The sequence below is a fragment of the Eptatretus burgeri genome, chromosome 14 (genome assembly GCF_056783735.1).
Source record: "Eptatretus burgeri isolate ZD-2024b chromosome 14, Ebu_testis_v1, whole genome shotgun sequence".
In the NCBI taxonomy this organism is placed as follows: Eukaryota; Metazoa; Chordata; class Myxini; order Myxiniformes; family Myxinidae; genus Eptatretus; species Eptatretus burgeri.
In genome coordinates, this window is record NC_140974.1 from 10,155,963 (window position 1) to 10,170,962 (window position 15,000).

Sequence of the window (15,000 nt, forward strand, 5' to 3'; positions counted from 1 at the left end):
TCCTGAAAGTCCCTGTCGTGTAAGGACTTGAAAGTCCCTGTAGTGTCCATCTTGTTTACCCTGTGTACCCCACCTAATCCCTCTCCCTTCCACAGATCTCCTCGTGTCTCTGTTCCACACTGATTTTTCCTTCTCTCTCCTGCCCCTCTTGTCTCCTGCTCCCTTTGTTGTACGTTCTGTGTGATAGTTCTCATGCAAGCCTCGACAGTGTAGACAAAAATAATAATAACAATAAATATCAGATATCAGTGAAAGGACTGAAAGATATATGCAGTGTAAGAAATCCTATATCAGTATTAGTGGTGTCACACAGTTATGCTGTGTTTTTATTTAATTTTGGGGGGGGGAAATATGTCTTCCAGGTAAAACCACCTCTGATGAGATGTTGGAAGAGATGATCGGAGAGGCCATGGGTCCCATCAACTTTACCATGTTCCTCACCATGTTTGGTGAGAAGATGAATGGGACTGATCCTGAAGATGTAATCCGAAATGCTTTTGCCTGCTTTGATGAGGATGGCACAGGTGAGAACCTAGACTATTGGATCCCTTGATCCTTCGACCTTTCAAACTTGTAGACCCAATCGACCCTCGTTGGACACTTTAGACTCCTTAGACTCTGCAGACCCTTTAGACCCACAACCACTACTGGAACATAAACTTTAAACCCCTTAAATTTTCGACCGTTTAGATCCCTTTAGACCCTCTTATACCCCTTGAGCCTTTAGATTGCTTCACCTCCTTGGGGTCTATCGACCCTCTAGACATTTTTGACTCTCTTAGATCGCTTAGCCTCATTGGGACCTACAGACACTTTCGATCCCTTTCGACCTTTTATACCCTTCAAGACCTTTTCAGATGCTTTTGACCCCTGAGACTCCTGAAGATATTTACACCCTTTAGGAACTTCGACCCCTTGACCTTTCAACCTTTTACATCCTTTAAACCCCTATAAACCCTTTGGACCACTTAGACCCTTTAGACGCACACCACACAAACTTCTATAGTCTTTTTACAAGATACAGACAATAGTTTTTTCAGTAATTAATGCACAATCTCCACCCACCCGAGGGTTGGGTACTCTGCTAGGTTGAATAGATATTGTATATTGGGTCGCTGAGTTGGTTCACTAATTGAAACCTGGAAGCATATTGTTTTTGAGGTCAAAAGGTCAAGGTCGCATAAAATCGTCGATTTTCATCCGATGACTTAAAATTTTACTTAAAATTGTATATTGTGTCACAGACCTGGTTCACCAAAAATCATAATAAATCAATTTAGCCTTTTTGACACGTCAGTGGTTTCCATGACAACAATTTCACCCCATTATAATCAAATGGGCCTGTTTGTGAATTTATTATTACCAGACCTCAGTAATTCTTCAAGATATCAAATTGAAACTTATGCAGCTTATTTGTACGTATGTGCAGAGTATGTGAGAAAAATTTGGTCAAACTTCGTCAAAGGTCAAGGTCAAGGCCATCTGAAACATGTAACATACCTATTAGGCTGCAATTTAAAAATGTATCAACCAAATTTGTTATGCATACCATTCAATCATGTAAAACAATTGATAGGTCAGATTTTCAAAATTATCAAATTGCTGTTTCCATGGCAACTATTGTTTATTTGTATTTCGCTGGTATTGTGCTATGTGCGACATATTTCTTGTTTGTCTGTCGTCTGTCTGTCTGTGAGCAGTACATCTCAAAAAGTTATGGATGGATTCAGAATAAATTTGGTGGACAGGTTGGGTGTGTGGCAAGGAAGAATTGATTCGATTTTGGTGAAGTCCTGGATACGGATACGAGAATTCTAAAGTAATTCTTTACCATTGAGAGAACGGGCCAAAAACGATATATTGCACGCTATCTCAAAAAGTTATGGACGGATCGGATGAAACTTGGTGAGCGGTTTGGGTGTGTGATGAGGACTAATTGGTTAGATTGTGGTGAAGATCTAGATACTGTCATGTTTCAAGGGATTCTTCACAATTGAGTGATAGGTTCAGTTGGTGGATCAGTTGGGTAAGGTGACAAGAACAAGCTGATTAGATTTTGGTTTAGGTCCTGATGCAGATCCAGCCTATCAGTGCAATACAAAACATAAACTGTTCAGCCTGGCAGAGGTATCCGGTCTACCGAGTGCCATTCCAGTTGATTAATGCAATCCTTGTTGCTGTGACATCATGAGGTCCTATATGTACTTGGCTCAGTGGTTTATTTAACCCCAATCCATCGATAGAAAGGCTTTTTTTCTTTGTAGTGTGTGCATTTAACAATATCTTTCCTTCCATTCACCCTTCCTTGTAACCCTGGAACCCCATGACTCAAAAGGACAGATTAATGAGGACCATTTCCGAGAGCTCATGACCACCATGGGAGACCGCTTCAGTGATGAGCAAGTGGATCAGCTGCTCCATGGTGCACCAATCAATTCAAAAGGAGACATCAATTACATGGAGTTTTCTCGCCTGCTGAAGCGCGGAGCCAGAGAGAAGGATGACCAGTGAGAGAGTCGGAAGGACAGCAGCATTACCTTTCTTTGTTATTGGGATTCTAACCATATACAGTAATGTACTGTCTATTAGATAATAATGATAGATTTAGCAGATCATATAGCAAGTAATATTTTCATGTATTATTTTGTTTTTGTTGAATTGATGGATGCACCTGCAGTCACGGTTGCCTCGTAATAATTACTTTTTCACTCCATAACTTATTAATGAGCTTGCATAACTGGGTAACCGTTAATTTTCAAGCATTTTATTTGAATGTTTAGTGAAGGAAGTAGTTCTAATGGTTGTCTGAGATTCATATGATCTCTTGTTATAATGGAAATTACAGGGTGCAAAACTGCCCTCAAGATTGCCAGTGATGACTTAATCTGTGGCCAAAATTAATAAAATATATTAAACATAAATCTGGGACCAGCATGGTGTTCTGTGTGTTTAAAAGACTTGTGAAGCAGTATTCTGATAATCTGGCAAGTTTTCAAACTGAAATGTACCCCTCTTCCTCATTTACAATTGGTACACCGCTAACATCATACATCAATATGCCTAGTGTTGGTTTAATGGTTAGGGTGGTGGGTTTGAGATCCTATGATTCTGAGTTCAAATCCCACTTGGTTGTTGAATTAATACCAGGTGGGGTTGACTCTGCCTGTCGTCCTTCTGAGGTCAGCACAATGAGTGCCAGCTTGCTGTTATTCTGTGTTGGAGTGGTTACCCGTCCAGGATTGTACCCAATAGCCAAGGAGACTGCTCAGACAGCAACAACGCTCTGCACAGAGTCTGATCCCAATGGATGGATCATGCATCCTTCATACATTTTGTTATTTCACTTTTATTTGATGTCATGGATTATTGGAATTATTGGAAGGAGATCACTGATGTACACTACCGGTCATAAGTTTTAGAACACCCCCATTTTTCCAGTTTTTACTGAAATTTCAGCAGTTCAAGTCCAGTGAATAAACTGAAATGGTATAAAGCTAAGCGGTAAACTGCCAGAGGTTAAAAAAAAAAGTTTAGGTTTCCAAAAACTGAAAAATAATGTAAATTTCAGAGTTGTGAAAAACTTGTTCTTGTTCCCTTTTCAGGGAACAAGTAATGGGTTAGCAACTGCAGCTGTTCTACAGCAATGGAAGTAAATTAAGCCTTGAAAGTTGATGCAAACAATTCCAACAGGCATCCAAACTTTTGTTCATTCGTTGCAAACCCTCTATCGGAATAAAAGCAGTGTTGGAACAGACTGTGAAGCATTATTTGGACAATATTGCACTGCAGGAAGTATTATATTGCTATCATAATGGTGAGAAAAAGACAATTAACAAAGGAAGACAGACAGACCATGATAACCCTTAAAAGTGTAGGTCTTTCCTTCAGAGAAATTGCAAAGTAATCCAAGGTGTCAGTGAGTACAGTTTCCTACATCATCAAAAGGCACTTGGAAACTGGAGGAAACTCTGACAGGAAGAGGTCTGGCAGACCCAAAGCCACAACACAATCAGAAGACAAGTTTCTGAGTCAACAGCTTGCGTGATAGGTGGCTCACAGGACAGCAGCTTCAAGCACAGCTTAACACTGGTCTAAGTAAGGAAGTCTCCATTTCAACTGTGAATAGAAGACTTCGAGCTGCAGGTTTGACAGGTTAAGTGGCTGTAAGAAAGTCATTGCTAAGATGGAAAAATAAGAAAAAGAGGCTTGCCTGGGCCATGGATCCCTGCCAGTGGACTACTGAAAATTGGAAAAAGGTCTCATGGACCGATGAGTCAAAATTTGAAATCTTCGGTTCATCACGCAGGGTTTTTGTACGCCGTCGAGAAGGCGAAAGGATGGTTCCTCAGTGTGTGACACCAACTGTCAAACATAGAGGAGGAAGCGTGATGATCTGAGGCTCTTTTGCTGGATCCAGAGTCGGCGACTTGCACAGAGTGACTTGCACCCTGAACCAAAAGGGCTTCCACAGCATTTTGCAGTGCCATGCAATACCCTCTGGTCTACACCTAGTTGGTCAGGGGTTCATCCTACAGCAAGATAACGACCCAAAACATACCTCCAGGCTATGTCAGAACTACCTTAGAATAAAAGAACAAGATGGTGGGCTTCAAATCATGGAATGACCAGCACAGTCTCCAGACTTAAATCCCATCGAGCTGGTTTGGGATGAACTGGACAGAAGAGTGAAATCAAAGCAACCTGCAAGTGCAACACATTTGTGGGAACTTCTGCAACAGTGTTGGGAAGAACTTTCCCAACAATATTTGATTTCCATTGTAGAAAGAATGCCACGAGTATGTTCGGCTGTTATATCTGCTAAAGGTGGCTACTTTGATGAGTCAAAAATTTAGATTAAATTTTGTTCAACAAAACGATTCCACGATTTCTTTTTTATCTGAAATTGTTTATTTGTTCTATGCTTTAATTTCAGTGTACATTGAAACATTAAACTGCTTAAATTTCTGTAAAAACTTGAAAAATGGGGGTGTTCTCAAACTTTTGACCGGTAGTGTACGTGAACCCAATTTTTGTGTTTCGTGATGAATGTGCTCTCTCTAACACAGCACTGGTGGCTCCTATCCTCCCCATTAAAATGCTTAACAAAGCTCACTTTCTAGAAATCTCGAGTTTCATAATTCTTTTGATTGATCAATAATAAAACTCACAGGTTTTAAAGGTTTAATAATTAATCTGTGACTTCGTTCAATAAAACCTTCCTCATTGCCATTCTTTGCTCGTGCCAACTGTGCTATAATTCTCATTTAAAAGAACATTCTGTCTGTTCTTGTACGAGGTCTGCGGCTTTTGCTTGGAGCTCAGGCTGGTCCGTATGTCCGAGTGACCACATCGGCATGTGGAGAACCAACATGAGTGGTGGGCACGGGGCGGTCCACATGACCTGGAGTCAGACGTTGCCATTGCAAACGGGAATTGAACAGATTGGCATGAGCACCAAGTTTCTCCAACATTTGGGGAACGGTGCTGGTTTGTGCAAACCCGGCAGACAGCTAGCTGTCTGCACAGAGCTCAATGCCACCTCCTCTAATGCTGGAGACAATGCTGTTTCTGCCTTGATGTCATCTCATCATCCATTTGTTAATTAACAAATCTCTTCTGAACTTCTCTGTTTTGTGCTCAAAATGTAATTAAATCAGTCACAGACAAACTCACTCTCCTTCCTACCTTATTCTCTCGATTTCTTCTTGTCACCCTTTTCGCATTTGAAATGAAGCTTCTGATTCATTTGGTCTTTTCCGTGGATACGTGGCATGAAGAATGAAAAGATCGATTTTTATGTTCAAAAGCCAAAAACAATCGAATGTTGGCCATCATGAAACATCATGAATGATAAAATGTATTTAAAATTGAGGTTGCACTGAATGTCACAGTTGCCAACGAAGGAGCGAGCAATGCTTAAAGTTGTACCGACGTGGCGTAAATTCCACGTCGCGATAAATAGTCGTGCAACAGCATTTTGGATAGATGACTCAAAATGTTTGGCACCTGCACCCTCTTGCATGCCATAAACTCATCTATTTGTGATGTTCTTCAACATGCAAGCAAAACTTTCGATCAAACAGTCCATGTTGTGCCAACGGAATTAGGGATTACGGTCAGCATCTATTATCATTGAGAGATAGACGCTGGTCAATGCAAACAGTGTTGCTCACTGGCCACATATACTAATGAGGGAAAGGTCAGATCAGACCCGAAATAGGCCAGCACATCCTAGTTTGCTAAAAGACTTCTGGGACACTCCAAAGTACATGTGTTCACTGAAATTCTGATTCTGATCTACCATGTTCTGTTACAGAGCGTCGGTACTGCCGAAGCAGTTTCTTGGCAAGGGTTATATTGAGTGGTTTGCCATTACCTTCCCAGCAGTAGTTAGGGCTGGAAATTGTTTAGGGTGCCAGCGATAGCTCGCCTTTTCTTCGCGAAGGAAGAAAAGTTTCACGTCCATTCGATGAGACGGCACACACACTGATGAATCACTCTGCATGTGAAACACCGGGATGATAGTTTATAGGTAGGTCTGGATTTCAACCTAGGCTAGACAGCTTAGAAGCAGGTGAGTGTCTGTACCTCTAGCTTGGCCATCCTGCCAGACCTTCAATGAAATATGAACACACAAATATTTGCCAAATTAAGATACCACACGAATATGTCTACCACGACCTGCTTTAGTCTGTAAGGATTGTGTTCAGGTATTTTTTGTACCAAGTCTTGTCTGGATTGATTGAAATTTCAATGCTTGAATGGCCAGAAACCTTAATTTCACATCCGATTTTAACCTTTGACCCTCACCTTTGTGGACGCTAAGTAAAAGCCCTAACCTGATATTTCTAGATAACCAAAGTACTGTGAAACAACAGGTTCGTTTTCCGATTTCTGTTCCAATTTGTGTTGAAAAGATAACATTCAATTACAATTCAACATTCAAGTTATTCCTCGATCATGAACTGACATTTATAGACACACGGACAGAGAGACAGAAAGAAGTGAACCAATTGCTTGAAGGGGGAACCCAAACACAATTTTTTTCTTTCTTTCTGAAAACCGTTGAGAATCGTTAATCACGGTCTAATTTGAAGGGAATTTTTTTTTTTTTTTTGCCAAATCAGAAAGTGTCGAAAAAAAGCCCAAAGTGGCGATTTTTGAATTCGCCAGTGACGTCACATCCGGTAGCCTTATTGATCCGAACGGCGATTTTACATTGAGAAACGGTGCATGTCGAGCTTGGATTCCGATACTGATTCCACCGTCATGAGCAACAATGAAGGTTCTCAGAATGTTGAAACTGATGAGTGGGATTTTGAAGGAACGGTTGGAGACAAAATTAGTGACCGAAAATCTTTGTGGGGAATTGTGGTAGGGTTGGTTAAATAGTGAAGTTTTTTTTCGGTTAAGTGTCTTCGCATAGCATTTTCTATGGCCATTTTCGATGCTGAATCTGAAAACGTTGGAATTTTTTTAACCTCCGATGACTTTTGACCCCCGGAACATTCATTTGCTCAAATTGGCGACAAAAAAAGATATTTTTTTTTATGAATTTCTGACCAAATGAGAGAAAACAAGGCTTGTAATATATCAATTTATAGGTTTTTCCGATCAGGAAATACGAAAATGACACTTATGCAACGATTTGATGATTTTTAAAGCACAATTTTTGAAAACAGCACAATATTTTGCTGAAATTGAACTGTTTTCGTCATTCTCAGATCAACAAAAGACCGAGATCACACCGGTGCCGCCAACAAAAGCTCATTAATGTTATCCTGCACGGATTCATCGGGTTCGATAGCATTCTTTATAGAGTTGTGTAGCTCAGTCAAACTGAATTTTTGAATGCGGAATTTCCCTGCTCCATCCTTCACACATATTTGTTGGCGTATGTCTGGGGCTACAGTGAAGCATAAATATGTCACTTCCGCTAGAAGTTCTTTCTCCGATAGTGCACTCAGTAAATCTAGACTGTCTGGGGTCAAAGGTCCTTTGTGCTCTTTGCAAGTTTGTATAGTATTCAATTCTTTTTCTTCAATGTCTTCCTTTTTCCTAAATTACTTGATTTCGGTCCTATGCAACATTCAATCAATTTGAAAAAGTGATTAGTGTATTCTTTGACCTGAAAAACATATGGAATGATATATTACAAGCCTTATTAGTCACATTAGAGAAGGAAAACATGAAAAAGGTCACTTTTTGGCCGCCATTTTGAATAAATTAAGGTTCCCGGGGTCAAAGGTCATCGGAGGTAAAAAACAAAATTCCACCGGATTCGGATTCAGTATGGAAAACGGCCGTAGAAAATGCTATGCACAAAATTTCAATCATATTTACCCAATCCTAGTTGTGGAGCCATATCGTACCGAGCCCAGCCTTGTGCGAGCGATTCAGAGGAAGAAAGCGGACGTGTTCGTGCACATGAAAACGCTGGTCACGTTTTCACTTCAGCTCGGTGGGATGGAGGGTGTGTGTGCTTGTGGTGCGTTTTGTCGAATGATGGGATACCCTGAAATTTTTAGCGTCCGAGGTCAAATCCTCCGGGAGTAGATATTACACACTGTACATACTTTCAAATGTAAATAGACGGTGGTTCATTTGATTTGCAGAAATTTGTGCTGATATTCGATAATTATTTTTCAGTCGCTCTTGTGGTGACTACCGGGCGATGGCAACAGGTGTTTGATTCACCGCTCAAATCGTCCATGTACACCTGCCGGTGGATGGGTAGAGATGGTGTCACAGTTTCGAGGGATGACTGTTTCTTCTGCCGAATCATGGGTATGGCATCGCCTCTCCATTGTGGCTGATAACCACAAGATCTATCCATCTGTCGTTTCATAACTGTGCTCTGCAACATGTTCCGAGCACAAAAAACGAACATTTTGAAGGCCCGATCCACGTTCGGCTATTTCGGACACACCTCGTCCAATTTCTGACAAGGTTGGGGTCTCTTGGCCATTGGTGTAGCATGAAACCTTCTCCGTTTGTATTCCTACATAAGCACCAAGGACGCAGCAACAAGCTTCTGCCCTGCCTTGACCACAATACTCCTCCAAGGCCCTCTGTCCTCAGCCAACTCTCTCCACTCTCCAACTATCACCCCAACCTTACTAATAACCCCCCTCACACAATGCTTCCATCTCAACCTCATTTCTTCTTTTCCTCCGACCTTTCTCCCCCAACCTATCTGCTCTCTTTGCCATTCTCTCTTCCCCCATCCGCATCAAGTGTCCAGCCCATTCTCAGCCATGGCATGTCACCAATCTCCCCGTCAAGCTCATCTGCACAACAATCTCCCAATCAAGCTCATCTGCACACCAATCTCCACGTCAAGCTCATCTGCACACCAATCTCCCAGTCAAGCTCATCTGCACACCAATCTCCCCGTCAAGCTCATCTGCACACCAATCTCCCAGTCAAGCTCATCTGCACACCAATCTCCCCATCAAGCTCATCTACACACCAATCTCCCAGTCAAGCTCATCTGCACACCAATCTCCCCATCAAGCTCATCTACACACCAATCTCCCCGTTAAGCTCATCTACACACCAATCTCCCAGTCAAGCTCATCTACACACCAATCTCCCTGTCAAGCTCATCTGCACACCAATCTCCCTGTCAAGCTCATCTGCACACCAATCTCCCAGTCAAGCTCATCTACACACAAATCTCCCAGTCAAGCTCATCTACATACCAATCTCCCAGTCAAGCTCATCTATACACCAATCTCCCCATCAAGCTCATCTACACACCAATCTCCTCGTCAAGCTCATCTGCACACCAATCTCCCAGTCAAGCTCATCTGCACACCAATCTCCCAGTCAAGCTCATCTACATACCAATCTCCCAGTCAAGCTCATCTATACACCAATCTCCCCGTCAAGCTCATCTACACACCAATCTCCCCGTCAAGCTCATCTGCACACCAATCTCCCCATCAAGCTCATCTGCACACCAATCTCCCCGTCAAGCTCATCTACACACCAATCTCCCAGTCAAGCTCATCTACACACCAATCTCCCCATCAAGCGCATCTACATACCAATCTCCCAGTCAAGCTCATCTACACACCAATCTCCCAGTCAAGCTCATCTACACACCAATCTCCCCATCAAGCTCATCTACACACCAATCTCCCAGTCAAGCTAATTTTCACACCAATCTCCCAGTCAAGCTCATCTGCACACCAATCTCCCCGTCAAGCTCATCTGCACACCAATCTACCCGTCAAGCTCATCTACACACCAATCTCCCCATCAAGCTCATCAGCACACCAATCTACCCGTCAAGCTCATTTTCACACCAATCTCCCAGTCAAGCTCATCTGCACTCAGGGCCGGATTAACCACGGGGCTCATGAGGCCCGGGCCTTGGCCTACGAAAACCTTAATCCGGCCCTGTCTGCACACCAATCTCCTCCCTCAGTTCATCCGTCGTCCTTCCATCCACCCTCTCCACACGTCTGTGGAAAATCGAAAATTATTCTCTGTTTAAGTTAATAGTTATACGAGTACGTAATAAATTGATTTCCCTTTTGTACGATTTTCGAACGTGTGACCGCCAGGGGGAAACGGGACGCGCTGCAGAGTTCCCCCCCCCTCCCCCCCAATGTATTGGAACCGTTCGTCCTTCGGTTGCTCGTTCTGGTTGGGATCACAGGAGGAACGAGCCTGCGGAGGTGTAAACAAACAAGGCTCGAGAGGCGCAGGTTCGACGGGATGTGGGTGCACGGCGTGCTGCGAGCATCGTGCGGTTTATGGCGGGTTTCGTGCATGACGTGCTGCGTGCGGCGAGCATCGTGCGGTTTATGGCGGGTTTCGTGCATGACGTGCTGCGAGCATTGTGCGGTTTATAGCGGGTTTCGTGCATGACGTGCTGCGAGCATCGTGCGGTTTATGGCGGGTTTCGTACATGACGTGCTGCGTGCGGCGAGCATCGAGCGGTTTATGGCGGGTTTCGTACATCACGTGCTGCGTGCGGCGAGCATCGAGCGGTTTATGGCGGGTTTCGTACATCACGTGCTGCGTGCGGCGAGCATCGAGCGGTTTATGGCGGGTTTCGTACATCACGTGCTGCGTGCGGCGAGCATCGAGCGGTTTATGGCGGGTTTCGTACATCACGTGCTGCGAGCTGTGCAAGTCATTGATATTGATCGGATACCTGCGCGGTGTTTGATCGATTAATTATTATTATGATTATTATTATTATTGATGATGATGATGATGATGATGACGTTGCATATTCTACACCGGACCGAGACCGACGGCACGGCCATTGCGAATTAGTCGCATTCAATGGAGGATCCACGACCTCCCCAGAGACTCCTGATTCCTCCATTTTTAAATCTGTTTATTTATATATTTTTTGGAATGCATCAAATCCTGAACCGCCAATCATCATCGTGGAGCCAATCAGGACCGAACCTGAACCTCCAATCATCATCGTGGAGCCAATCAAGACCGAACCTGAACCACCAATCATCATCGTGGATCCAATCAGGACCAAACTGCCAATCGTCATCGTGGAGCCAATCAGGACCGAACCTGAACCACCAATCATCATCATGGATCCAATCAGGACCGAACTGCCAATCGTCATCGTGGAGCCAATCAGGACCGAACCTGAACCGCCAATCATCATTGTGGATCCAATCAGGACCAAACCTGAACCGCCAATCATCATCGTGGATCCAATCAGGACTGAACCTGAACCGCCAATCATCATGGATCCAATTAGGACCAAACCTGAAGCGCCAATCGTGATCGATGAGGTCTCCCAGGTGGGTTTTACGATCCCGACGTGATTCCCACCTGGCAGGTGAACACGTGTGGGGGGGAAAAGGAGGGCAAGGAGCAGTTGGGACGGTGAGAGGTGCAATGTGGTTGTAAAGGATTGAAGAAAGCGCTATAATTATAATCCCTGTCAATGCATGAGGATTACCAGGAGCGGCGAGGAAGCTTGTTATCGATCCAGCCTTTCTCACAGGTACCATTTGGAAAATGAGCTTTGCGGGGGGAATGCGGAAAATTGTGTTCTTTAGTGACTCATCCAGCAGGTGCACCCCTGCAACACCTGACAAGCAGGTGGACCCCTGCAACACCTGGCAAGCAGGTGCACCCCTGCAACACCCGGCAAGCAGGTGCACCCCTGCAACACCTGGCAAGCAGGTGCACCCCTGCAACACCCGGCAAGCAGGTGCACCCCTGCAACACCCGGCAAGCAGGTGGACCCCTGCAACACTCGGCAAGCAGGTGGACCCCTGCAACACCTGGCAAGCAGGTGGACCCCTGCAACACCTGGCAAGCAGGTGCACCCCTGCAACACCCGGCAAGCAGGTGCACCCCTGCAACACCCAGCAAGCAGGTGGACCCCTGCAACACCCAGCAAGCAGGTGGACCCCTGCAACACCCAGCAAGCAGGTGGACCCCTGCTACAACACCAGGCTGTGAAGTTCCATGCCAAAAAAGGAGGGAGAGGGGGTGTTTGAGCATTTTATAAATATCTCATTTCCATATTCAGCATCCCTGATTGGCTGGGAAAAGCACGTGATGCAAACAATTACTCTTTTTCGCATTTTTTTTTCTTTGTCGGTTTCTTTTTGACAAGGATATTGATTGAGAAGTTAAACTCCTGGATTTTCTTTTTTGTTCCTTTGTGTAAACCTCGACCTCATTGGTCCATACATCATGTGCTGAAGGTCATACCGCATGGTTGCCAAACATTTGGGACCCAAAGGTGTAAGGAAGATTATAGACTGGTAGAAAAAAGGATCCCAGTAGCAAATGAGAACCTTCCTGTGATTCATTCATTCTTTCATTCATGTGTGGAGTGTGACCACTATTTTCGATCATTGCTGTGGACGCAGTTGTGTCACTGATGCAGTGCCCCCTGTAGATTAGGGCAGGCATTTGTAGTTTGTTCAGGGTGCCGACGACAACTCGCCTACTCGTCGCGATAGACGGTGGTGGGATCTTTAACGTCTACCGACTAATGCTAACAGACAGGACACTCAGCTTAACATTCATCCGAGGGAAGGATGGCCCACTTTGTGATTGAAACCCCTGTTTGCGAAGCACCAATCCGCCAGTTTATCGTCAGGTCGAGAATCAAATCCAGACTAGACGGCTCAAAGGTGAGTGCGCGACTTCTGAGCTTCTCGGATGTCGCTGCAAAGATGACCGTGATCCAGATTGTCCCTTGTAAGCACACAGTGGTAAGGGTTTTGTAAGCTGCGGCGAGCATGAGGTTGTCCTTACATGGAAATGACTGAACTTTTGTTTGCAGACATCAATCCAACTTGTGCAGCTTCGTTTGGGGACCTCTTCCATGGCTGGTTGAGTCCGTCGAGCAGAAAGCCCTCGAGATGTCAAGCCGGAAGACCTCGCCATGCTCTTCACCCAGGTAAAAGGAACCGCTCAATCGCTTATCCTTTTAATGGACTATGTAGTGTGTTCAGGGCTGCAATTATTTACTTTTGGTTGATCACACAGATGAACCACGCTCATTGTTTTTGTTGCTTGCCATAGTTTCTCATAAATCGTGCCGAAGCACGCTTGCTTGCTCGTGAGTCAATCGATGAATGGAAAGAAAACACGTGATCACCATCTCTTGCCGCAAGAAGCATGATGTATGTACTACGATGACAGACGATCAAAGATGAAGAAAAGGTTCTCAAAATGTGGTTAAAGCATTCCTGGACGTTCAAAATAATAACAATGGAGGCCTGTAGTTTAACAGAGCTTCGGGTCGAGAGATGTTTCAAAGCTAAACCGCATCCTGTGCAGATCACCAGTCTGTCACATGACACATGACGTGTACGTGCCTGCTTCCATACTGCAATTCTTCACTTTCCTCATTGCTATGAAAGTCTCGTAATCCCACGCTGTCTTTCACAAAGAGCAGGAAATTGTAATTTGATCAGGGTGTCGGGGATGACTCGCCTACTTTTTGTGAAAGACACCATGGGATCTTTAACGTCCATGAACGGTCATTGCCAGCATACGTGTCCTCTGACTTGATGTCCTTCTGATGGATGGCGCACACATACGAAACACGAGGGTGACAATTCATACCTGGGTCGACATTCAAACGCTGGTTAGACAGCTCAAAGGCAAGTCTGCAAACCTCTGAGCTATCATGCCAGCCCCTTGTACCTTCAAAACAACATTGAAGTTCTCCAGTGACCTCCTCCGTGAAGATTAGGAGATAACTGAGACTGTCGGAATTGTATGGATGCGGGAGGAGGAGATTGGCAATTAGTCTGTCAAATAATCGCTAAAAATCATGTGTTTTCAAGACTATCTTAGACTGCGACAAAATCTTAAAATTTCACAACAATTTCGATATCAGGAATTCGCAGGTAATCATATTGTGTGAAACGAGCTTAAGATGGGCCGTGACAGGTTTGTCAGGGCAAGTAAGGTACGAGGGATTCCCTTACAAGGAACATCAGTGCAGGAGGAGGCAATTAGGCCCATCAAACCTGTGCAATGCTTGCAAACCTATTGTTGTTTGTCCATGCTCTCTCCTTTATAAATGGTTAGAGTCAAGCAAGGAAGCAGCACGACCATTTCTTAAGTCTTTGGGATGACTCGGCCGGGGCTTGAACCACCGACCTTGCAGACTCTTTGCAGACGCTCCAATCATTACACTACCGAGTCTGGTTGCAGAGATAGCTCGACAAGTCTATCGTGTACTGACAGCATAAAGGAGTTTGTGGTTTTTAGGAGCATCTTTTTTAGGTGAGACAAACTAATGTTGTAACTTTTGAAAGTCAAAGTTCGCACCCTAAGTGGTTGACTGGCATCTTGTCTGAAGGTGAGGGATGAAGATGTAGCCCGAGTCATTAGGATCGGAGTGAAGTTACAAAACAGGTTTTGCAAGGATGCACAGAGGTGGTTGATATAAAGGAGCAAGCTATTGATTGCTGACACTGGGAAAGGGGATGGGGTTTGGGGGTGGGGTCAGACCTCCGAGTGCTGGCAATGTGG

General features: G+C 44.3%; 2 protein-coding genes across 2 annotated transcripts in view; both read left to right on the top strand.

The window, feature by feature from the left end:
- Positions 1–5,229, top strand: part of LOC147012635 (myosin regulatory light chain 12A-like) — an 11,204-nt gene extending 5,975 nt beyond the window's left edge. The window contains exons 2-3 of the mRNA XM_085853657.1: positions 363–524; positions 2,336–5,229. Of these exons, the coding sequence (XP_085709783.1) occupies positions 363–524; positions 2,336–2,511 (338 nt within the window). The 3' untranslated portion in view covers positions 2,512–5,229. The remainder of the gene's footprint in view (positions 1–362; positions 525–2,335) is intronic.
- Positions 5,230–10,618: 5,389 nt separating this feature from the next.
- Positions 10,619–15,000, top strand: part of SNPH (syntaphilin) — an 18,466-nt gene continuing 14,084 nt past the window's right edge. The window contains exons 1-2 of the mRNA XM_085853663.1: positions 10,619–10,718; positions 13,295–13,411. Coding sequence (XP_085709789.1) covers positions 13,374–13,411 — 38 coding nt within the window. The 5' untranslated portion in view covers positions 10,619–10,718; positions 13,295–13,373. The remainder of the gene's footprint in view (positions 10,719–13,294; positions 13,412–15,000) is intronic.